This window comes from Geotrypetes seraphini, chromosome 6 (genome assembly GCF_902459505.1).
Source record: "Geotrypetes seraphini chromosome 6, aGeoSer1.1, whole genome shotgun sequence".
NCBI lineage: Eukaryota > Metazoa > Chordata > Amphibia > Gymnophiona > Dermophiidae > Geotrypetes > Geotrypetes seraphini.
Window position 1 is genome coordinate 129850885 of NC_047089.1, and position 23439 is coordinate 129874323.

The 23439-nt window shown below is 43.6% G+C and overlaps 1 protein-coding gene across 4 annotated transcripts in view; it reads left to right on the plus strand.

Moving 5' to 3' along the window:
* DOCK9 (dedicator of cytokinesis 9) overlaps positions 1 to 23439 on the plus strand; it is a 1074749-nt gene that overhangs the window by 654342 nt on the left and 396968 nt on the right. For all 4 annotated transcript variants that reach the window (XM_033947591.1, XM_033947593.1, XM_033947592.1 and 1 more), the window contains exons 29-30: positions 4530 to 4613; positions 18203 to 18314. In XM_033947591.1, coding sequence (XP_033803482.1) covers positions 4530 to 4613; positions 18203 to 18314 — 196 coding nt within the window. The remainder of the gene's footprint in view (positions 1 to 4529; positions 4614 to 18202; positions 18315 to 23439) is intronic.

Consider the following 23439-nt stretch of genomic DNA (forward strand, 5'->3'; position numbering starts at 1 on the left):
ACACAATACAGAGACACCTGATAAACTAGAACGATGGGATGGCACACAATAGCTAAACTGTGACAACTCACAATAGAAAATTTAAGAACAGAAACCTTACAAAAAGCACCTATAAGAACCTAAAAACCATTTTGCAAGGCAACTGCAAAGTTTGTAGAACTGCAGTGGAGAAGAGAGAGACCTGAGGGGTGGGAGGAAGAAGATAGGCAAATTGTGCTGATTCTGTTTTCCACTCCATGCCAACATCTATGACTTAGACAGGATTCCTGGATGCTGTAGCACACCTGGGAAGCAGCTGTGGTACACTAGTTTAAAAATGCTGCTGTAAACAGTTTGAAAGTTTGTGCTTTGTTACTTAAATGGTTTTGAACCATTTTTCTGAAACTTTACAACTGAAAATAAATTTTGTTTTTCTTTTGAGTGCTTTGGCAGTTAGGCTTCAAAGCCAAGGCAGTGGTCATTTTGATTTTGGATTTTTTTGCTGGCTGGTGGGTCCTATTGGGGAGGGACAAGAACCAGAGGTCATGAAGGAGGAGGTCCCTTTCCATCACTGAGTTCTACTGCTAGAGGAACTCGGTGAGCGAATCCAGTCTGGCACTGCCGGAAAAAAAAAGTGTTTGCAATTTGGAAAACAAATTGGAAAGTGGAAAGCAGTTGTAGTTCTAAATTGGAATTTCCCTTTCTGGAAGGTATTGCCTAGGGCTGTGTTTTTCAACCTTTTCAAGCCAAGTACCCCTAAGCCTAACAAATACCAACCGAGTACCCCCGGCCAAACGCCACCCCAGATCTGCCCAAACTCCACCCCTATAATAATAATACTAATTCATCACAATTTCTTCCATCTACTTTTCATATACACACACTATTATTAATACATAATGGTAACCCCAAAATTAAAAAAACACAAAGCACACACAGAAAATGTTAATTATTTATACTCAGGGTTTTTTCAAAGATGTCAAGACAGACGACTTTAAAATATGCAATGTCACCTCAGTAACAACTATAGAAAGATAGACAAATATAGTGCAAAATATAGACAGCAGATATAAATTCTCAAAACGGACACATTTTGATCACTAAATTGAAATTGAAAATAATTTTTCCTACCTTTGTTGTCTGGTGATTTCATGAGTCTCTGGTTGCACTTCTGACTGTGCATCTTCTTTCTTTCCTTCCTTCTTTCCTTTCTTTCTTTCTTTCCTTCCTTCCTTCTTGTCCCTCTATAAGTCCAACGTTTCTTCCTCTCTTATCCCCTAGATCATTTTTCATCACTACCCACCAGCCCCATGCCCATTTCTCCTTCTCATCCTTCTATTCCCCATGCATCTCTACCTCACTCCTCTCTACGTCCAGTTTTCCTCTTTGTAAGGTTTGTTAGTGGCCCCCACAATATATGGTTGGTGGGGTCACTTGAGATGCGCCCTTACAAACGCCAGGTCCCAGGTTCAGTTCCCTCACTGAAGATTCACCAGGAAGTAGAATAAAAAAGGCACAGCCATAGGTGATTGGATAAAGAATATATTATAGAAATAGGCTTACAGAAAAGCAATATTTATAAGCATTACAATTAAGCATTAATTAATTAGAGAGCAACGCAGTTTCCCTGCCTTACAGAGTTCAGAGGAAAAGAGAGACATAGAAGCCTGAAGTTCCATGGAAAGGCAGAGAGAGAGAAAAGAGGGATGGGGTGATGGTCCAAGCTTCGTGTTCCATAGATAAAGAGAAGGATAGACAGAGAAAGAGAGAGCTCCCTGTGTGTTGCAGAGAGGAGGCTTTTATAGCTTGGAATCCTATTCTGAATATAGAAAACTATTGAGCTTTAATAGAAGTTAAATCTCCCCCTCCCTAGTAAACTTGTGCTAGACAGCCGAAGAATAGGCTATGGTCAAATGTAATTTCCAGTATGCCTCTGACAATAGTTTCTGATTAACTTTAGTTATCTGTGCACCTGGACCCGTTGTCCTAAGCACCCTCTTAATCAGACATTAACACATTAACACCTTTTAGCTAATCATGATTCAATCAGGGCTATTTAACACCGTCTTTTCGGGCCATATGAAACAGTCTGCCTACACTCAGGGTCTATCTGCATTCACATGCCAAAGTCAGATTGATATAATTTCCCATAGGCCTTCGCTGACATTGGTTATGCCAACTGAAAATGCTGAATACTAGCAATAGCTATGCTGACACTCTTCCTTTCCCCATGTGCACCATCTTGTTCCCTCTCACTCACATACTCAAGCCCAACTGTCCCTTTCTATTCCCTCCCTCTTTCCTATGTCCCGAGTTCATGCCCCCTCCCTGCTTTCCAGCCTTTTTCCTCCCTTCCTCCCTCCCTGCCGCGCCAAAGCCTGCCTGCCCCCAAGCCGACCCGCCACCGATTTCTCCTCCCCCCAGTCTGCCGCTGTCCCCCCCCTCCCGCCATCTGCATTTAATTATTCCCCACTGCTGCCACAACTCCAGGAAGGGAAGGGCCAGGCGCATGCAGCTATTGCACGCCACGGGCCCACAAGCCTTCCCCTCGACGTCAATTCTGATGTCAGAAAGAAGGTCCGGGCCAGCCAAGCAGCTGGAATCAGTTTAGCGAGAACATTAAAGGCAGATTTTAGTTTTGAGAATCTGCCCCTCAGTGCTTGGAATATCCACGACAACAGAAGCTCAGGAAGCAGATCACAGAGATCTTAGCATTACTGATGCCCACAGCCTTGCATTACCTTCAGGTACTGGGCTCAATGGTGGCCACCCTTGAAGTACCTGTATTTTATTATAAACCGCTTAGATCTGTAATATGCTTAAGCGGTATATCAAATGTTAATAAAACATAAACATATGCATCCATTCCAGGATTCTTTCCTCTCTAAGTGGTCTCTGCAACAACATTCTGTACAGATGCAGTGCCCCTTGTCCTGGAAGGCAAGGAAAAGCTTAAGTTAGTGGCTCCAGGGGGATGTCTTGTTGAAGGGCATGCCTCTCAGAATCACCTCATGGATGACATGACCAATGGCTGCCTGAGCAGCTGGCAGGCCCACTGCTGTGGTTTCCCACTGCAGGGCAAGTGGACACCCTCAGAATGCAAGTGGTACATAAATTGCCTGGAAATGAGTGCTATTCACTTGGCATTTAAAGCATTGGAGACTTTACTGACAGGAAAGACAGTTGGAGTATTCTCCGGCAATGCCATTGCAGTAGCTTATGTGAACAGACAGGGAGGCACAGAAGCGCCTCATTGCACCTGGAGACACAGATGATGTTAAAGTGAGCGGAAACTCACAGGCGCTCTCAGCAGCCCATGTGGCAGGAGTAGAAAATGTGCAAAACGACTTTTTAAGCAGGCAGACTCTGGATACAGGGGAGTGGTCCCTGTCCCAGAGAGTGTTCAGCCTCAATGTGCAGCACTGCAGAAAACCAGAAATAGATCTCATGACCTCAGCCAAGAATATGAAGGCAAATCGCTTCTACAGTTGAAGAGCCGAACCAGGAAGCACAATGGCTGGATGCCCTGATTCAGCCCTGGCCCACAGAGAATCTACTCTGTGTTCCCACTGTGAGTCATGGAGGGCCGAATCATCCAAAGTTGCATACCACCAGGGTCTGGTAGTACTGATAGCTCTGGACTGGCCTCCTCAGCCCTGGTATGAGGATTTGGTGCCACTGCAATGAGGCAGGTTTCTCAAGCTACAGTTCATTTGGTGCTTCTTAGTCAGGGCCCAGTTCCCATGGAGAATCCAGAGTGCATTGGTCTTACGGCAACTCTATCACAGCACATTCGACTAGAAGTGTTGCTGCTTTCTGGGTGGAGTCCCAGACTGTTCTATCCCATAAAATCTTTAGAGCAGCTACTTGGTCTCCGCATAAATTTACAAGGTTCTACAGGGTGGATGAGGCAGCCCATGAGGATGCAGCATTTGGTTCTTTGGTGCTATGGGCAGACTCATCTGTCACTCCTTAGATATCTGTCACTGCTTTGGCACGTCAGTTTCAGTACAGAGTCCTGTGTCTTTACAACAGAATGGAAGATTAGTTTCTTACCTCTGTAATCTTCTTTCTGTAATAAGACATAGGATTCTGTACAGCCCATCCTGTGCAGGCTTACGATTCGCCTGTGTACTGCTTTGGATATTGCTGGGGTCTGTCATGGGACTTTTTCTCCTGTCATTTGGATAAGTAAACAAAAAGAAAACAAAACAGGAGTGTGAATAACAATAATTTTTTTTAACATTGGGGGTTTTTATGCAATAGTGCTAGTTGCACATAGTAGGTTGGTTCCTGGATACAACTAAGTTACAAGTTCATGTTAATTATTATTCTTTTGACATGAATTACGGAGCAGAACAGAAATATAGTTTGTGTCTGAGGAAGTTCCCTGTGCCCCTCCTGTTTCAGTGGAGTTTGATTGCTTTGGTACTAACTGAAGAGGGAGCTATTCTCCACTTGTGAAAGGGAAGAGTTGAAAGATAGGAGTGGCATCCTTCTGCAAATTTTCATTCTAGTGATTTGATCTCATTTTATTTCCTTTTTTGCAGAGGTGCTTCACATTTATGGACAGAGGTTTTGTCTTCAAGCAAATCAATAATTATATAAGCTGCTTTGCACCCACAGATCCAAAGGTAGTTGATGTCCCGTATGTGAAGAAGTGTTTCTAATAATCTGTTTATTTCCAAATATATCTTAAAGATAAAAATAGAGAACTGATTTCTTACAAGAATATGGGGCTTATTTTCAAAACACTTAAGACATACAAAGTACTATAGATTTCTACGGAACTTTGTGTGTAAATGTGCTTTAAAAATGAGTCCCTATATGTATGAAAAGTATACTTGAGTGGTCCTTATGTTTGTTTTGTTGTTTTCAGAATACTGTGATAAGAAATGCTTCTTATGGTTCAGTCTTGTCCTGTCTCCTCTACATCTGCACTACCTCATTCTTTTATATTTGTAGTACAGAGAGTTTAACATAGGGCAGTTATGCTGCACTTGCTGATTTAGACTGCAGCTATTTTAAGCTCACAGGTTTGGCTTAATCTTTATTAACATTTTTGCAGGAAATCATCAGCAATCTCTGAATTTCTGTGGGTATTTTCTATTCTAATCACCTTCTAGATCAGTATTCTTCACCCGATGCCATTCTGCAAAAATTTCCTGCCAGTCCATAAAGAATTAGTGTCCCCTGCAAATGCATGTCCGTCTTCCTTCCAGCATGGCTGCTCCTTATCTCCAGCAAGTGGCTCTTGCACGTGGCTGACCCGAACCAGAACTGGGTCAGCAGCATGCAAGAGCTGCTGCGCACTGTCCCGGCAAACAAGTGCAGCTGGTGCTGAACATAAGAACATAAGAACATAAGCAGTGCCTCCGCCGTGTCAGACCATAGGTCCATCCTGCCCAGCAGTCCGCTCCCGCGGCGGCCCAAACAGGTCACGACCTGTCTGAATCACCAGAAGGGGCCCCTTGCCACCTTGGTTTCTCATTAAAGTCCTATCTTCCCATCAAAGTCCTCACCCTCCGGTCTTGCCCATGCACGACCTGGTTGGCTTTCTATACTTATTACCTGGTTAGCTTTCTATATTTGTGTTACATCCCAGCACTTCTCTCAGTATCCCACGATCCCTTTATCCCTCAGGAATCCGTCCAATCTCTGCCTGATCACTTCCTCCGGTAGCGCATTCCAAGTGTCCACGACCCTTTGGGTGAAGAAAAACTTCCTTGCATTTGTTTTGAACCTATCTCCCTTCAGTTTCTCCGAATGCCCCCTCGTACCTGTTGTCCCCCTCAGTCTGAAGAATCTGTCCCTATCCACCCTCTCTATGCCCCTCATGATCTTGAAGGTCTCTATCATATCTCCCCTGAGCCTCCTTTTTTCCAGAGAGAAGAGCCCCAGCCTATCCAACCTCTCGGCGTATGGGCAGTGTTCCAGCCCTTTTACCAGTTTCGTTGCTCTCCTTTGGACTCTCTCAAGTACCGCCATGTCTTTCTTGAGGTGCGGCGACCAATACTGAACGCAGTATTCCAGATGTGGACGCACCATCGCTTGATACAATGGCATGATGACTTCCCGCGTCCTGGTTGTTATGCCCCTCTTTATGATGCCCAGCATCCTGTTGGCTTTTTTTGAGGCTGCTGCGCACTGTGCAGATGGCTTCAGTGATGCATCCACCAGCACACCTCGCACTTTGCCTCCTTTTCCAGGTCATTGATAAATATGTTGAAGAGTAACGGCCCCAGCACCGATCCCTGTGGCACAAGGCTCGTGACTCCCCGCCAGTCAGAATATTGGCCCTTTACTCCGACCCTCTGCAGTCTACCCGACAACCAATGCTTGATCCATCTGTGCACATCCCCTCCCACCCCGTGGTTCCACAGCTTCCTAAGCAGCCTTTCATGTGGCACTTTGTCGAAAGCCTTTTGAAAATCGAGGTAAATGATGTCTATGGGTTCCCCATTGTCCACCCGACTGCTTATTCCCTCAAAGAAGTACAGAAGGTTCGTTAGGCACGACCTTCCCTTACAGAATCCATGCTGGCTAGTTCTCAGTAGGCCATTCATCTCGATGTGTTCGCAAATGCCGTCCTTGATCATCATCTTTCACCATCTTCCCTATAATTGAAGTCAGGCTCACCGGCCTGTAGTTCCCGGGGTCACCCCTCGATCCCTTCTTGAAGATAGGTGTGACATTCGCCAATTTCCAGGCCTCTGGTACCTCTCCAGTTTTCAAGGATAGTTGCAAACATGCTGGATTGTGCCCGCTATTTCTTGTCTTAATTCCTTCAGAACCCTTGGGTGGATCCCGTCCGGGCCCGGTGATTTGCCGTATTTTAACCTGTCTATCTGTTTGAGGACATTCTCCTTACTTACCTCTATGTGCTCCAATTTTTCGGCCTGTTCCCCACTCATGAGCTCCTCTGAGTCTGGTATATTAGATGTGTCTTCACTCGTGTTCAACCTCTCAGCTACCTCTTTATCCTCCTTAATCACTCCCTTCCTATCCCCATCATCCAACGGCCCCACCTCCTCTCTCGCTGGTCACTTCCCCTTTACGTAACTGAAGAATGCCTTGAAGTTTTTTGCCTCCCTGGCCAGCCCCTCCTCGTATTTCCCTTTTGCTTTTCTAACCTCTCGGTGGCATTCCTTTTGGCATTTCCTGTGCGCCTGGTGATTTTCCTCCGTTGGGTCCTTTTTCCATCTCCGGAAGGATACTTTTTTGTCATTTATTGCCCTCTTTACTTCAGTTGACATCCAAACCGGGTCCTTTGACCGCTTGTTCTTGCAGCCTTTCCTGAAACTGGGGACGTACATTCTTTGTGCTTCCTGCAGGGTGTCCCTGAATAGGGTCCAGGCGCTTCCTACAGTCTCCATCCTAAAGATGTTTCTGAGCTTCCTCCTCACCATTTCCCTCATAGCAACATAGTTCCCTTTCCTGAAGTTGAGCGCAGTTGTTGCGGTCCTCCTTACTATGGGTGTCCCCCTTTCTAATGTGAATCTGATCGCGTTGTGATCACTGTTGCCTAGTGGTCCTCCCACTTCTACCCCTCTTGCAGGCCCCCCTAATCCATTTAGGATGAGGTCAAGAGTAGCAACCCCTCGCGTCGGTTCCTTGACTAGTTGCTCCATGAAGCAGTCCCTCACAGCTTCTACAAATCCTGTTTCCCTAGTGCAGTTGGAGTGACCCATACTCCAGTCTATCCCCGGGTAGTTGAAATCCCCCATCACTGTTACACTTCCAGTCCTGCATTCCTGTCTCAGTTCAGCTTCCAAGTCGTGTCCGACTCCTTCTGGCGTACCAGGTGGGCGATAGTACAGCCCCAGTTTTATGTCTGCACCCTTGTTTCTCGGCAATTTGACCCATAGCGATTCCAGCCCCTCTGCCTTTGTCGCCATATCCATCCCGACCGAGTAGATAGAGTCCTTTATATATAGTGCCTCCCCCCTTCTTGTGGGTCCTGTCCCTCCTGTAGAGCTTGTACCCCGGCAGCGCCACATCCCATTGATTTTCCTCTGTCCACCAGGTTTCTGTAATTCCAATTATATCCAGGTCCTCCCCCTTGGCCACGACTTCTAGTTCACCCATCTTGGCCATGAGGCTTCTTGCATTTGTGTATAAGCACCGCAGGTCCCGTCGTTTTTGCTCCACCTCTGCATTTACCTCTGCATTTACCTGGGCCGCCTCCCCTTGAGTTTCGGGCAGTTCTCCCATTCCCTGTGCTTCTGCTTTGCTCTCAGCCTGTACCCTCGTAACTTTCAGCTTCCCCATATTCCCGCCACCCCACTTCCCCGCTTTTCCTCTGGGTTTTCTAGCCCTACCGGCCCCCTCCTGGGCTATCATCCCTTGAACCTCTGTTTGATCCCCCTCGCCTTGTGGCACCTCTATATTGCCCTCAGCTTTCGCCCTCGTGCCACCCAGTCCCCCTGTGTCTTCATGCCCCTTAGTCTCCTCCCAGCAAGCTCCCTTTACCTGATGGTTCCCTCGCTGTATGATCACAAGATCCACCGGTCCCTCTACTTCCTTCCTGCAGTCAGCCCGTTCAGCATCTGTTCTGGATACTGTTGTCCGAAGCGTCAACATCAGTTCAGCTGTCGGCTTTCCCCCTCTCCTCAGTTTAAAACCCTCTCGATCTCTTTCCTCACATTGGCTGCCAGTAGTCTAGTTCCCGCTGTGCTCAGGTGTAGTCCGTCCCGCCGGTAGAGCTTGCTCTTTCCCCAGAAGGACGTCCAGTTCCTCACAAAGTGGAAGCCCTCCTCCTGGCACCATCTCCTCAACCATGCATTCACAGCCTGGAGGTCTGCCTGCCTCTTTGCATCTGCCCTCGGTACAGGCAGGATCTCTGAGAATGCTATCCTCCGTGTACTCCGCTTCAGCTTTCGTCCCAGGACCCTGAACTGGTCAGTCAGTGTGGCTATGCTGAAGTTCCTCCGGCTCACATCATTTGTTCCGACGTGGATTATCACCGCAGTCTCCTCTGTCTCTGCTCCGTCCAGGATCCTCTCAATCCTATCAGTGATGTCTCGTGTCTTGGCCCCTGGGAGACAAGTCACTAGCCGGTCCTCCCTTCCTCCGGCTACGTGACTATCTACCTCTCTCAAGATCGAGTCTCCCACCACAATAGCAGACTTCCCTTTCCTCAGCAACCTCCTCTGTCTCAGGTCCGTGTCCTCGGTGTAGAGCGGTGTCTCTCCCTCAGGGCCTTGGTGAGTCGCGGTCTCCTCCTCTTGCGTGGTTCCTCCGCTAGGTCCCTCCCCGGTGTCGCCTTGTGGATCCTGGGTCTCGTCTGCCGACATCCGTCTGTACAGCTGCTGGTCCTGTTCCTCCACCTTCCTGTAGGCCTCCTCTATGAATCTCTCGAGGTCCCTCACCTGGTCCACACTGGAGCCTGCTCCGTCTGTGTCCTTGGTTGACCAGCTCGTCTTCTCTGTGGTGCGGGGTCCCTCCAGCCCCTCCAGTTCCTGGACCCTGACCCTCAGTCTGCCGACCTCCATCCTCAGGCTTTCCAGTTCCTGACACCGACTGCATATGTACTCCCGCCTTCCCAAGGGGAGGTAGTCGTACATATTGCACTCTATGCAGTATACCGGAAAGTACCTCTGGGATCCTGGGTCCTCCATCGCTCTTGTAAAGTGCTGGTGTGCTCCTGGTGATTCTGGAGTCCTTGGCTGTCTTCTCTCGGCCCTTCTCTCGGCCCTTCTCAAGGCCCTTCACAAAGGTGCTCTCGCTAAGGCGAGCGCCTTTGCCACTCGCCTTCACCGCGCGCCGAACGGCTGTGCGCCGTTGGCTCCGCCCCTTTTCAAGGGGGAGTCCGACGCTGCCACCGACGCGGTGGGGGTGGGCGGAGCGTACTCTCGCCGCTTCCCCGAACCTTCAGCTCCCACTTGCCTCCTTCTCCTGCTCTGCCCCGACTCTGGCCGCTTCCTGGTTGCTGAGCACGCTGCTTCCTGCCTCTCCTGTGCTCAGCACCAGCACCATGAGTTGCCGCGTTGGCTCCGCCCCTTTTCAAGGGGGAGTCCAACGCTGCCTCCGACGCGGTGGGGGTGGGCGGAGCATACTCTCGCCGCTTCCCCGAACCTTCAGCTCCCACTTGCCTCCTTCTCCTGCTCTGCCCCGACTCTGGCCGCTTCCTGGTTGCTGAGCACGCTGCTTCCTGCCTCTCCTGTGCAGCCAAATCGGAAGGAAGACGGACACTTGCTTGCAGGGGACACTGATCCAACTTCGGCAGAGGCTGGACGGCCCTGAACAAGTAAGGGAGAAAAGGGAGAGGGGGGGTGAGGAGCACATTGGGACAAAGGAGGGGCAGGAATTTGGGACAAAGGTTGGAAGGCAGGGAGGGGGGGACACAGAAGGAAGGGAAGGGACATGAACTTGGGACACAAAGGAGGGGATAGAAAGGGAGAATTGTTGGGGATGAGTGTGTAAGTGAGAGGGAAAGATGGTGCACATGAGGAAAGGAAGAAAGAGGAAAATTGTTGGGCATAGAGAGAGAGAGGAATGAGGAAGGGATACATGGGGAAGAGAAGGATGAGAGGGAGAAATGTTGGATATGGTGGTGGAGAGGGAACAGAAGGACAGATTGAAGGGGATGCAAGGGGGAGGAATGTTGGACATAGTGATGGAGGGAGAGGTGTGGCATGGTGCTGGAGAGAGGTGATAGAAGAGAAATGTTGGGCATGGGGCTTGTGGGCAATAGTGAAAAATGCTGCACATGATCCAGGGGATGAAAGAGGGAAAATGTTGGATATGGCAGTAGAGGGAGTGGGAGAGATGCACCATGGATCTCTCTCTTTCCCCACTCCCAGTACATGGGATGGAGATGGAGACCGAGTTCACAGCGACAGGACGAGGACTGAGCTGCGGGGATGGAGCCGAGATGGGGTTTTTTATTTCAGCCTTAGTAGTATGCCGGTCCACAAAATAATTCTTTTATTTCTGCCGGTCCGTAGGTGTAAAAAAGTTGAAGAACACTGATCTAGATCACAGATTCTCAACCTTAGTCCTCGGAACACAGCAAATCAGGTTTTCAGGATATCTGTAATTAATATGCATGAGATAAATTTGCATATATTGTTTCCATTGTATAGAAATCAATTTTATGAATCAAAAATTATGAGGTCTGATTTATGTATTTCTAATTATATATTTCTACATCACTCAATGTTAAAATATTCAACTTATTGACTTCTTTGTAATAGTAGGACCTTATGCCAACTGATTCACTGCATCATAATAATAATAATTTTATTCTTATATACCGCCATACCCAAAAAGTTCTAGGCGGTTCACAACAAGGTGAGCTAATACATGGGATACAGATAAAATACAAATTAGAATAATAGACTGAAAAACAGATAAAGACAGAAAGCATTTACAATATAAAACAGAAAATACCGGCATGGCAGGGAAAGAAGTAATACATAGAACAGATAAAATACATCAAGTTGAATATAAGGAACTTGATTGAAAAATCAGGGTAAGGTTCTGAAGGTAATCACTAAAGCTTTTGAATTCAAAACTTGCAATTACCTTCAGGACTGTGCACTGACATTATATGTGAAAAGTGGTCCAGGTCAGCCTAATTTCCTGCTATTACAAAGATAATCCAATATAAAGAAATGGTACAGCCAAAAATACTTTCTCTCTTGGACCTTCAGATGGTATACAACAGGTGTTGATCCAACCAACCACTTAATGAATAACAACCACATCATCATTGGTCCATGGGGATTTTTTATAGCAAATTTCATTCACTGTATAGTATTCATTCAAGTATTAAGTCATTCACTTATCTTGTCCTATTTTCTTTCATTTCAAATTAATTCACTCCAGCCGGTCCATTCTCAGGACTACTCCAAAATAGTCTGACCCACTTCTGACATAATGTTATGTTTTGCCAGAGGTGGCTGCATCAGGGAAGCTCCTTCTAAAACAAACAAATGGGTTCTCAGATAAACATACTCACAACACCATCTCATTATCCAATTTAAAATAAACATATCCTTACTATTCATTCAGCATACTCTTCCATGCTTCAAATCACTGCAATACACTACAAACATGGTTCCGGTGTCTTGTCATATTTAGAGAACACCGAGCCAATCACAGTGCAGGGTAGTCCATTCCAACTTCTCATTTAACCCATATGGAAGAGAATGCTTGACAGTCATAAATCAATCATTACAAAAAAATTCTGAATTATAAAGAACAATTACTACCCTCCACCCACGCTGCACACGATCAATTATTCTCCAATGTAAATCCAAGACAGAATGATGGTGTTGGTGCCAGTGCTGTTTCAGTGGATATGAGAAGTTATGAATATTAATCTGGGATTTATGCTCATTCATCTGTACTTTCATCGGTCTCAAGGTGTGTCCAATAAAGATTTTATTACATGGGCATATGATGACATAAATGACCAAAATAGAATGTCTGTCATGTTTAGATTTCCAATGCAGTAGATGAGACATAGACAAATGGGTTGTGTCCCAGTGGCCGCATGCCTCGTACAGTGGGAATCCACTCTGGATTTTTTCAGCGACTCTGCTCTACTTCACTTTGCTCTCTGGCTGTACCTTAGACCCCTCTACAGTAAACCTCCCTTCTTTTGAAGCAGGTCTAATTAATCTTACAAAAGAGGAATCCCAACAATCCTTATCAGCCTTGACAGACACCTGGCAGTCAGGAATCCGTGAACTCTTTGAAACTTAGCATCTTAAGTGACACAGATTACACTAACAATTCTTCATTTCCTTGGTTCGATCAAGAATTAAGGATATTGAAGAGAAACACATGAAAAGCAAAAGAAACTGTTGTAAAACTAAACTAACTTCTGACAAAGAGACCTGGAAAACACAATCAAACATCTACAAACTAACAAGAGCTAAAGAAAAATACTACACCCAACTAATAACAAAATTTCCCAACTGATCCGGGGGCATCTTCTCTTCTTTTCATCAGCCCAATGTCCCACTAACAATCAGTCCATAGTGGATGCAGAATCCTTCGCCTCCTTCTTTCAAGAGAAGTTAGAAAAGATCTGAAACAACCTCAACCTATCCACATCTTCTTAAAGTTCCTCACTGAATTCTGCGCCAATCCAACAAAATCCGTCAACATCCCTCAACCACTTCAATGAAATCTCATTGGCAGAACTCAAATCAAATTTGGAATCAATTCACCCTACCACCTCAGCTCACGACCCATGTCCACACTCCCTTCTATAATCAGTGAAAGGTCCTTTCCTCAAATCAATGCCTCATTGCGCAAAGGGGAAGTTCCAACACCCTGGAAAGCTGCAGTGATCACACCATTGCTGAAGAAACCCTCCCTAGATCCATACACACCAAGCAACTATAGGTCAGTTTCCAATCTTCCCTTCACATCAGAGCTCCTTGAAAAAACAGTTCTCCACCAAATAACTACATTCATCAAGAACCAGAATGCCCTCTCCACTCACCAATATGGATTCAGGAGTTATCACAGCATCAAAACAGTACTTCTAGATTTAATAGATGACTGCTGGAGCTACATGGACAAAGGTCAAGATGTACTTCTCATCTAACTGGACTTGAGTGCAGCCTTTGTTGTGTTTGTTGCGGGGGGGATCTCTTTTTTGGTGGGGGAGGGAGTTGAATTGGTGGGGGAGGGAGTTGAGGTGGTGTTGCAGGGTATGGGGGGACACTTACCATTTGAAAATTATTGATGACTGCTTCTTGGTTGTATATTATTCCTTGCTTGTTATCTTCGTATGTATTCCTGCAGAGTGGTTTTGGATTTGTTTGGTTTTGTTTGAGATTTGTCGTCAATAAAAATTATTTGACCTAGAAAGGAGATGAGTGCCCGGATAGCCAGGACCGGTTGGTACTATAGTTGCCATTCTCAAACATTGGCTTCAAGCATTGTTAAAATTATACACTGCCACTGGTACATTTAAAGCAGTGGTCTCAAACTCAAACCCTTTGCAGGGCCACATTTTGAATTTGTAGGTACTTGGAGATGGGAGCTTCAAGAGAATCATCCCAAGTGTTATCCATCAAGTTATCTACATGTGAAAGAGCCACTTTGGCTGAGGACAAGATAAGGTTTGATTTGGTATAAGGAGAAAGTTATGAACCAGCCAGAGTTTGCAAATATTGTGTGTTAAATTTAAGCTGTTCAATTAGTAGCCAACAGGGGGGGATCATCCATTGCATTGGAGTCCAACCAAAGTGAAGATTGGCACATTATAAAAGAAACATGATATTGAAAAAAACAAGGAAAATTAACTCAACCAACTGACTTGTGAGCTTTAAGCTTACGGATAATAATATGTGGCTGCTTGTTGTTCCATAGGCTAGTGTACACTGAAGACTAAAATAAGAAAGGGAGCATATTTAATACATAGTTTACTTTTGGGGAGATCATCAATTTTATGGTTTCTAATCGGCCCCACCAAGTTAGTTTGAGCGGTAACCATTTAGAAGTGAGATCCTTGTATGTAATTGCCATCTATATATCTTGTGTTGCATCCATTTACATCCTATTACTTGTACTGATTATATTTATTTATTTATATTGGTTGTATCAATATCTGCCTTTTGTACCTGTTCATATTACTATACTGTTCTCTTATTTGAAAATAATAAAACTTTTTGAACTGAAAAAGAAACTTTTTATTTTACTTTTGTGATTATGATAAACATACCGAGGGCCTCAAAATAGTAGCTGCGGGCCGCAAGTTTGAGACCACTGATTTAAAGTGTCTTATGCTTATCTGTGAAGTTGAAATTTCCTATTGTGGCACATATAAGACAGAAGAATATTGAAGAACTATTGCAATACAAAATAAATGGTATGAGTTGGCAATTGTTGTTAGAGATTGGACTATTCCGGACAAGGAGGTGACAATTATATCTAAATATAACAGACTGTAATTCTAGTCTAGACATTTGTCATTGCATGCTCATGTAATAAAATCTATATTGGATGCACCTTGAGACCAGTGAAAAAATGGCTGAATGAGCATAACTCCCAGATTAATATTTGTAACTTCTCAGCTCCATTGGTACAGCACTGGCACCCAACACCATCATTCTGTCTTGGATTTACATGGAGAATAATTGATTGTGTGCAGCGTGGATGGGAGGGTGGTAATTACAAAAAAAGTTTGAATTATAAAGAGCAACAATGGTTTTATGACCTGCAAGCAGACTCTCCATATGGATTAAATGAGGAGTTGGAATGAATGTCCTTGTTTAAGAAGGTGGAGAATTTCCCTGCACTGTGACTGGCTTAGGTTTCTCTAAATTTGACGTCTGATGCCGTAGCTATGTTTGTAGCTTATTGCAGTGATCTGAAGAACAGAAGAGTATGCTGAATGAATAATAAGGATATGTATATTTTACTTTGGATGATGAGATGGTATTGAGTATGTTTATCTGAGAACCCATCTTGTTTTATTCTAGTAGGAGCTTTCCTGATAGAAGCTCTGGTGAAACATTGTCGGAAGTGTGTCAGACTATTTTGGAATGGTCCTGAGCATGGACCAGATGGGGTGAATGAATTTTAATTGAAAGAAGATAAGTGAATGATTTAATATTTGAATGAATGCTATATACAGTTGGAATTTGCTGTAAAAATAATCCCTATAGACCAGTGGTTCCCAAACCTGTCCTGGGGGACCCCCAGCCAGTCAGGTTTTCAAGATATCCCTAATGAATATGCATGAGAGAGATTTGCATATAATGGAAGTAACAAGTATGCAAATCTCTCTCATGCATATTCATTAGGGATATCTTGAAAACCTGACTGGCTTGGGGTCCCCCAGGACAGGTTTGGGAACCACTGCTATAAACCAATGATGTGGTTGTGATTCAATAAGTGGCTGGTTAGATCAGAACCTGGTGTATAACATCTGAAAGTCCAAGAGAAAAAGTATTTTTGGCTATACCATTTCTTTATATTAGATTGTGATTAATGGTCAGTATTATGCAACCATTGGGATCAAATTATTAAAAGTCATTATTGACATTATTACAATGCTAAGTCATTAAGTTAAATAATTTAATGTTGATTGATGTGAACAGAATAAGATTTGAATTTTTTAATATATATATATATAAGTAGAAATATATAATTAGAAATATATTTTTTTGTGAATAAAAATACAGTAATTTGGACCAATGAAGAATTAAACCACTGGGCTGTGTATTCTGCATGAAAAGAATCACTACAGAGGTCCTTAATCAGTGGTGGACCTAGGGTATGTGACATCCGAGGCTGATAATTTTTTAACACCCTCCCCCTGTATAAAAATTATTTTTTTCATAATTTTATATTTTTTTATATCCCGTCCTCCCCAGAGAGCGCAAACGGTTTACAGTTAACATTCACAGGGTTACAACCTCTCCAACCCCACGCTAGCACGGTGGTGTAAACAAAATATAAACAAAAAATATTTTTCCTCTCTTTTAGGGCCTAGCTCATGCTTGCTGTCTAACACCAGCTATGGCAGGATACACATTTCAGATCTGACATGTTGAAATCACAAAATAGAAAATAAAATTATTTTTTTCTACCTTTTTCTATCATTTTAATATTCAAATTGGGTTGGTCCCAGGCTCTGGTTTCTGTTTGTCTTCTTTTAACTCATTTGCCAGGGTCTCCTGATCATTTAACGTTTTCTTCTTTCTCCATGCTTACCATCCATCTCTGCACCTTCCCTTCAACTGCCATATATCTAACATTTCTGTTTCTTTCCCACTGTCTACCATAACTCTCTTTCTCTCTCCCTGCCTTGTGCCCTGGGTCAAACCTCTCTATTCCCTTCCATGCAGCATCTCTCCCTTCCTCCCCTCCACTATCATGTGAAACATTTCTTTCTCCCTGCCCTCTACCCTATGTCCAGCATTTCTCCTTCTCTCTTCACTATACATGTCTCCATCTACTCCACCATATGCAGGATTTCTCCCTCTCACCTCTTTCTACCGCTTTGTTGCATCTCCCTTCCTCTTCAGCCCAAGTTAAACAATTCTGCCTCTCTCCTCTCTGCTCCCCCCTTGAGCAGCAGCTTTCTATCCCTCCTGCCTATCCCTCTAATGCAGCAGCTTTTCATCCCTTCCTCCCATCCCCCTATGCAGCACCTCTGGACTTGACCAAGCCCCACTCCATCGTGAGATTATTTGCGGCATGCTCTGCCAGGGCTTCTCTCTGCCGCATCATCAGTGATGCGACAGATTGAAGGCCTCGGTGAGCTGTAAGAAGCCTGTTCAGAACTTTCTCTCATTCTTGGCAGCCTTAACTCGTTGCTCTGCCAGCGCTGGGCCTTTCTCCTGCTTCCTTGAATGCAGGACCTGGCATAGAGGAAGGCCTGACGCCAGCAGAGCAGTGAAGTTCCTTGACCAACAAGCCAACCCTGGGAGCACCCCCTTATAGTCTGCAACCTGGGTGGACCCCCTTGGTTTTCTACTGCCCTTAATCTATAAACAGGTGATACTCATTTGTAGGGTAATTTAAGCAATGGATTAAATCACTATATGTAAAATCTATTTCATGCATATCCATTATAGATATCTTGAAAACCAACTGGATTGAGAACCCCTGCTCTAGATTTTTAAAAACTGCAATACCAACATTACTGGATGACATTCTGCTGCTGTGTAGGCAATATAGAACCTGATTTCATGATGGAATTGGAATCCTACTCTGTAGCCCCCGCTATGCATTGGTTGATTCATGTGCAGCCCCTTGGTATGAAGCAATGTTTTTCAAGGCACTATAATTGCAAGGGCATCATTTCCATAATAAACTGAAGTAGGTATCACATGATCTGTAATTTTTCTGAGCTTTTACAATGTGTTTATCTGAAGGTGAAGGTAAGATGGCAAAAGGCTGGCTTTTGGTCACTGCTGTTAAATCATAAGAACATAAGAATAGCCTTACTGCGTCAGACCAATGGTCTATCTATCCCAGTAGCCCATCCTCATGGTGGCCAATCCAGGTCACTAGTACCTGGCAAAAACCCAAAGAGTAGCAATATTCCTCACAGTGTGTTTACCATATTTTACATTGCAAGCCACTAAGACATGTATATTTCTTCCCCCCCCTAAAATATGATCTGTTTTGTGTGTATATGAAAATATGCATTGATTTATCATAATATATATTTTCATGAAAGGTTTAGCTACATTTCCATCACATTCTGTCTAGTGTCATTTGCTAATCAAGCATTGTTCTGCAGGCCCTTTTTGAATTCAGATTTGAATTTCTACGGGTAGTCTGCAACCACGAACACTACATACCTTTGAATTTACCAATGCCTTTTGGAAACCGGAGGATTCAGCGCTATCAAGGTAAATACTATGTTCTGAATATAAAAAAAACATTTACAGTCTGTAATTATGCTACACCTAGAATTTTCATAAGAAACAGACTGTAGCAAAAATTAAAGACTCCTTTTACGAAGCCGCGTTAGTGATAGCGCGTGCTAATTTGCCAGCCATGCTAGCCACTACCGCCTCCTCTTGAGCAGGGGGTAGTTTTTTGGCTAGTGCAGGGGTTAGCGCGCGCTAAAAATGTGCATGCGATAAAGCTGCTAACGTGGCTTCGTAAAAGGAGCCCTAAAATATCTTCAGTATAACACAACTCAGTTAATCATAAAATCCTGCTCAAATTTTCCTGCTTAAATTTCTGTAGATCAGTTTCTGAAGGAAGGAATATGGGCAAGGTGTTTTTGTGTTGAGTCTCAACAATAAAAAATCCCTTTTGCAAGCTTGGTTTCTTTTAAAATGTTTTATTTGTAAGTTTTTAACAGTGTAACCAAGCAATACACTTGTACAACAAAGTGATTTGAAATTAAAGTAAAACAGTAAAATATAATAAACCATACCTAAACAGAAAAATAGATCACTTGATTTAAATTATAAAAATGAATAAAGAATTTAAAAAAAGAAAAATAGATCACTCAAGTTCACCATATTGACATCTAGGATTAAATGTGATTTTAAGAAAACAGAGTTAGAAGAAACATAACCTAATGTGTTGAAACAGACTTCAGTGGCTTATAAGAGAGCAGCTTTTCATCGGAGTTTGCCACAATTTGCAGAGGTTCTCTCAATGATCTCTTACTGATCAGAAAAGCAGTAAGATTGGAGGCTCAAATAAAACATACTTAGTAGACTGATATCTTATGATACATTTGCCTGGATATCTCAGAAAGAAGACTGCACCAATCTGGAGATCACCTGGTCTCATAAGGAAAAATTGCTTTCCACACTTCCATGTGTTTTTGAGATACATCAGGAAATTTCTGATCTTAAGTCGCAGAAATAACTTGTCCCTATTTTTTTAAATATATCTTCACCAATCAGTCATTATCAGGAGCAAGTTACAAAATGGAAATTAAGGTTATAGGTATAGCAGTGTCAGTATCAGAAGACTGTGGTACAGCAGAAACATTCACCTTGCAAAAGTTATAACCTTGTGCATATATGTCTTAAATAAACCTCAATAAAAGTACCTGCTGTAATGAATGATAAACATTTAAAATATTCAGGTGAATATGTTTGTATTGATGCAATGCTGTCCTGTGCTTTGAAAAGTAATTGTAACAATTTGAAATTAATTCAAGCGAAAATAGGCAACTAGTGAGGCAAATCAAGGCTAGGCATGATGTAATCATATTTTTGTCTTTGTCACAGTGGCATGAAACTGAGAGTGGGTCATGGCCCTCTGTTCTCCAGCCTGAGAAAATTAAAAAAAAATAGGATTTTTGTGATTATTCTGTTGCACAAATATTAATATGGGCCCTCAGGTGCTGAATACCCATGGCATGCCACTGTGTTGTCAGTATAACAATAATGACCCTCCCCCACCAAAAAAAAATCTATTTGCAATAAAATAAATGTTGGTATTAGAGTAAGGATTCAGAAATAAATGTAATAAGCTAACTCCCTTTTTTCTTATTCTAGGACACCTTTTATGCTACAAATACTTAAGATGCAGGAAAGGTTTTAGCACTGAAAGACACTGAGCTATTTTTACTACACAGGACATCAAAAACACTTTTATATGGATTTGAAGAGCGCTTTGCCACAACTCACCCAGTCTAGTTTTTTGTCGATTTTGAGCTATGGAATTAATTTCATTCATCAAAGCAAGATTCATTTATTCCTGTGACAAAATTAATTTTATAGCTCAAAACTGTCAAAAAATAGAGGACTGAGTGACTTTTGGAAACATGCTCTCTAATTATTTCCCTTGCAGGGTAATTACCTAAAGTAAGGCACCTTTAGTATATATTTTTTTTCTTTTTACACCACATCCTGAGACATGAAGTAAAGGTCAAAGTAAGGTTATTCTCTGAGAAGTAAATGATACTTTTAAAATAATAAAACATCCATAGACCTGGAGATCATGTTGGGACCCTTGAACCCGGGAAGCACTATCAGAAGATTTAGACTTAGGACTCTGCCCTGAGATCCTCTCCTACCTACTCGCTAAATCATTCCCCACCATATAGGATGTACTGTATATCCCACTGGAAGTCTCTTCTGAGTTCTCCTAACATTGCCTGACAATTTCAAATTGATGCTAGTTCAGATGAAATAAGTCGGTGTTTCTCAATTTCTTCAAGCTGAGTACCCCCGCCCAAGCTCTGCCCCTGACCCACCCCCATAATAATAGTACTAATTTTAATGCAATTTCTTCCATTCCAGTCATTTTTCCCTAAGAAAAGTGCTCACACAGGACTCCTACTGCAAAGTGAACAGGTACAAAACAACCCACAGACTTCATACTAGCTATATGAATGTTGGGTCCACAGGGAAAAATATCTGTGTACAAATGCTAGAAGTCTTAACAACCAAGATGGAAATATTAGAATATATAACACTGTCTGAAAAAGTAGATATAATAGATATCTCTGAGACTTAGTGGAAGGAGGATAACCAATGATATACACTCGTACCAGAGCACAGATTATATAATGGTAACCACAAAATTAAAAAAAATACAAAGCACATTGTACACAAAGAAGTCAAGGCAGATGACTTTAAAATATGCAATGTCATTTCAGTAACAACTGTAGAAAAATAGACAAATATAGTGCAAAATATAGACAGATATAAATTCTCAAAACTGACACATTTTGATCACTAAATTGAAAATAAAATAATTTTTCCTACCTTTGTTGTCTGGTGATTTCATGAGTCTCTGGTTGCACTTCCGTCTGACTGTGCATTCAATATTTCTTTCTTTCTGCCTCCTGCACGCTTCCTCTCCTCTGGTCCTCAACCCCCATTGGCAACATGTCTCCCTCTCTCTCTCATTGCCCATCTGTCTTTCTCTCATTCTCTTCCTTGCTGCAAAGGGAGTGGTGAAAGAGAGAGAGAGAGATCCATGGTGCATGTCTCCCACCCCCTCTGCTGCCACATCCAACATTTCTCCCTCTCTCATCCCCGGGATCATGTGCAGCATTTTTCACCACTGCCCACCAGAACCCATGCCCATTTCTCCTTCTATCAACTCTCTCTAGTACCATACCACCTAGGATTTAAAAGCAAACTAGATACACATCTCCTTACGAGAGGCATAGAAGGATATGGGTGACTACAAATTATGCTAGGTGTACACCTGGGAGGGCCTCCGCGTGTGTGGATCGCCGGACTTGATGGACCGAAGATCTGATCCGGAGATGGCGCTTCTTATGTTCTTATCACTATGTCCAACATTCCTCCCCCTTGCATCCCTTTCAAGCTTTCCCTCTGTTCCCTCTCCACCACCATATCCAACATTTCTCCCTCTCATCCTTCTCCTCCCCATGCATCTCTACCTCAATCTTCTCTCTATGCCCAACAATTTTCCTCTTTTTCTTTCTTTCCCCATTTGCACCATCTCTTTCCCTCTCACTCACACACTCATGCCCAACAATTCTCCCAAGTAAGTGCTTCTTTCCTCCCTCTCCTCTGTGTCCTATGTTAATGCCCCCTCTCTTCCTTCTGTGTCACGAGTTTGTGCCCCTTCCTTGCCTTCCAGCTTTTGTCCCAAATTACGCCACCCCAATCCTTTATCCCACAATCATGTCCCCTCTCTCCATTATTTACTACAATGTGCTCACTCCCTTCAGGGCTGTCCAGTTAGGCTGCTCCTTCCTGCCTTCAGCAGCATAGGGACGTGTTGCAGGTAGTGGCTTTTACATGAAATACATGCCTTCCCTCTGACGTCAGCTCCGACATCGGAGAGAAGACTTCTGGGTCAGCCACGTGCATTGTGCAAAAGCCACTGCCCGCGACATGTCCCTGTGTGGCTGAATTGTATTGTATTGTATTTATTATATTTGATATGCCGCTTGTACATGAGTATTAAGCGGTTTACAAATGAAATACATTAGGCGTTTTGGACTTTACTGTCTGTCCCAAACAGGTTCACAATCTAAAGTGTCTAAGAGAAAAAGAATATCATTCTTATATTCAAAGATAAAAATAGAAGATTAGAAGGAAGGAAGAGCCCCAGAGAGATGCAGAGAACCAGGGAAAATGAAGTAGAGTGGTTACATTGTAGAGAAAAAGAGAGAATAGTAAATCTAACAAGATAAATCTAAATTACTATATCAGGCAGGAGAAAAGACATAGAAACAGGAGGTAACAGGTAACTGACCTGGAAGGCTTCGGTGGAAATGCAGGAAAGACCGCATGGGATCTCCAGCTGCAGCAGCGGCCCTGTGTATCTTAAGGAGGTAATAGGTAACTGACCGGAAGGCTTCGGCCTCCTCTACACTTGCCTTAATATTAAACCAAACCATGCGGTGATCACTAGATGCAAGATGATCACCCTGTGTAACATCAGAAACACTTTCCCCATTTGTAAGCACTGAGTCCAGTATGGCCTCATGCCACATGGGTTCTATTACCAACTGCTGAAACAGTTCTCCTTGTCAATAATCCAGGAACTCCCTACTTCTAGAAGATTCTGCAGTAGGAATACCACAGTCAATATCTGGCATGTTAAAATCATCTATTAGTAATACTTCCTATTTTACAGCTATATTCTGAAAGTCTACAATTAAATCTGTCTAGTTCTTCTGTCTGTGAGGGAGGCCTATATATCATACCAGTAAGAACATAAGAACATAAGCAGTGCCTCCGCCGGGTCAGACCATAGGTCCATCCTGCCCGGCAGTCCGCTCCCGCGGCGGCCCAAACAGGTCACGACCCGTCTGAATCACCAGAAGGGGCTCCCTTGCCACCTTGGTTTCTCATTGAAGTCCTATCTTCCCATCGAAGTCCTAACCTTCTGGTCTTGCGCATGCACGACCTGGTTGGGTTTCTATACTTATTACCTGGTTAGCTTTCTATACTTGTGTCACATCCCGGCTCCTCCCTCAGTATCTCACGATCCCTTTATCCCTCAGGAATTCGTCCAATCCCTGTTTGAATCCCTGTACCGTACTCTGCCTGATCACTTCCTCCGGTAGCGCAT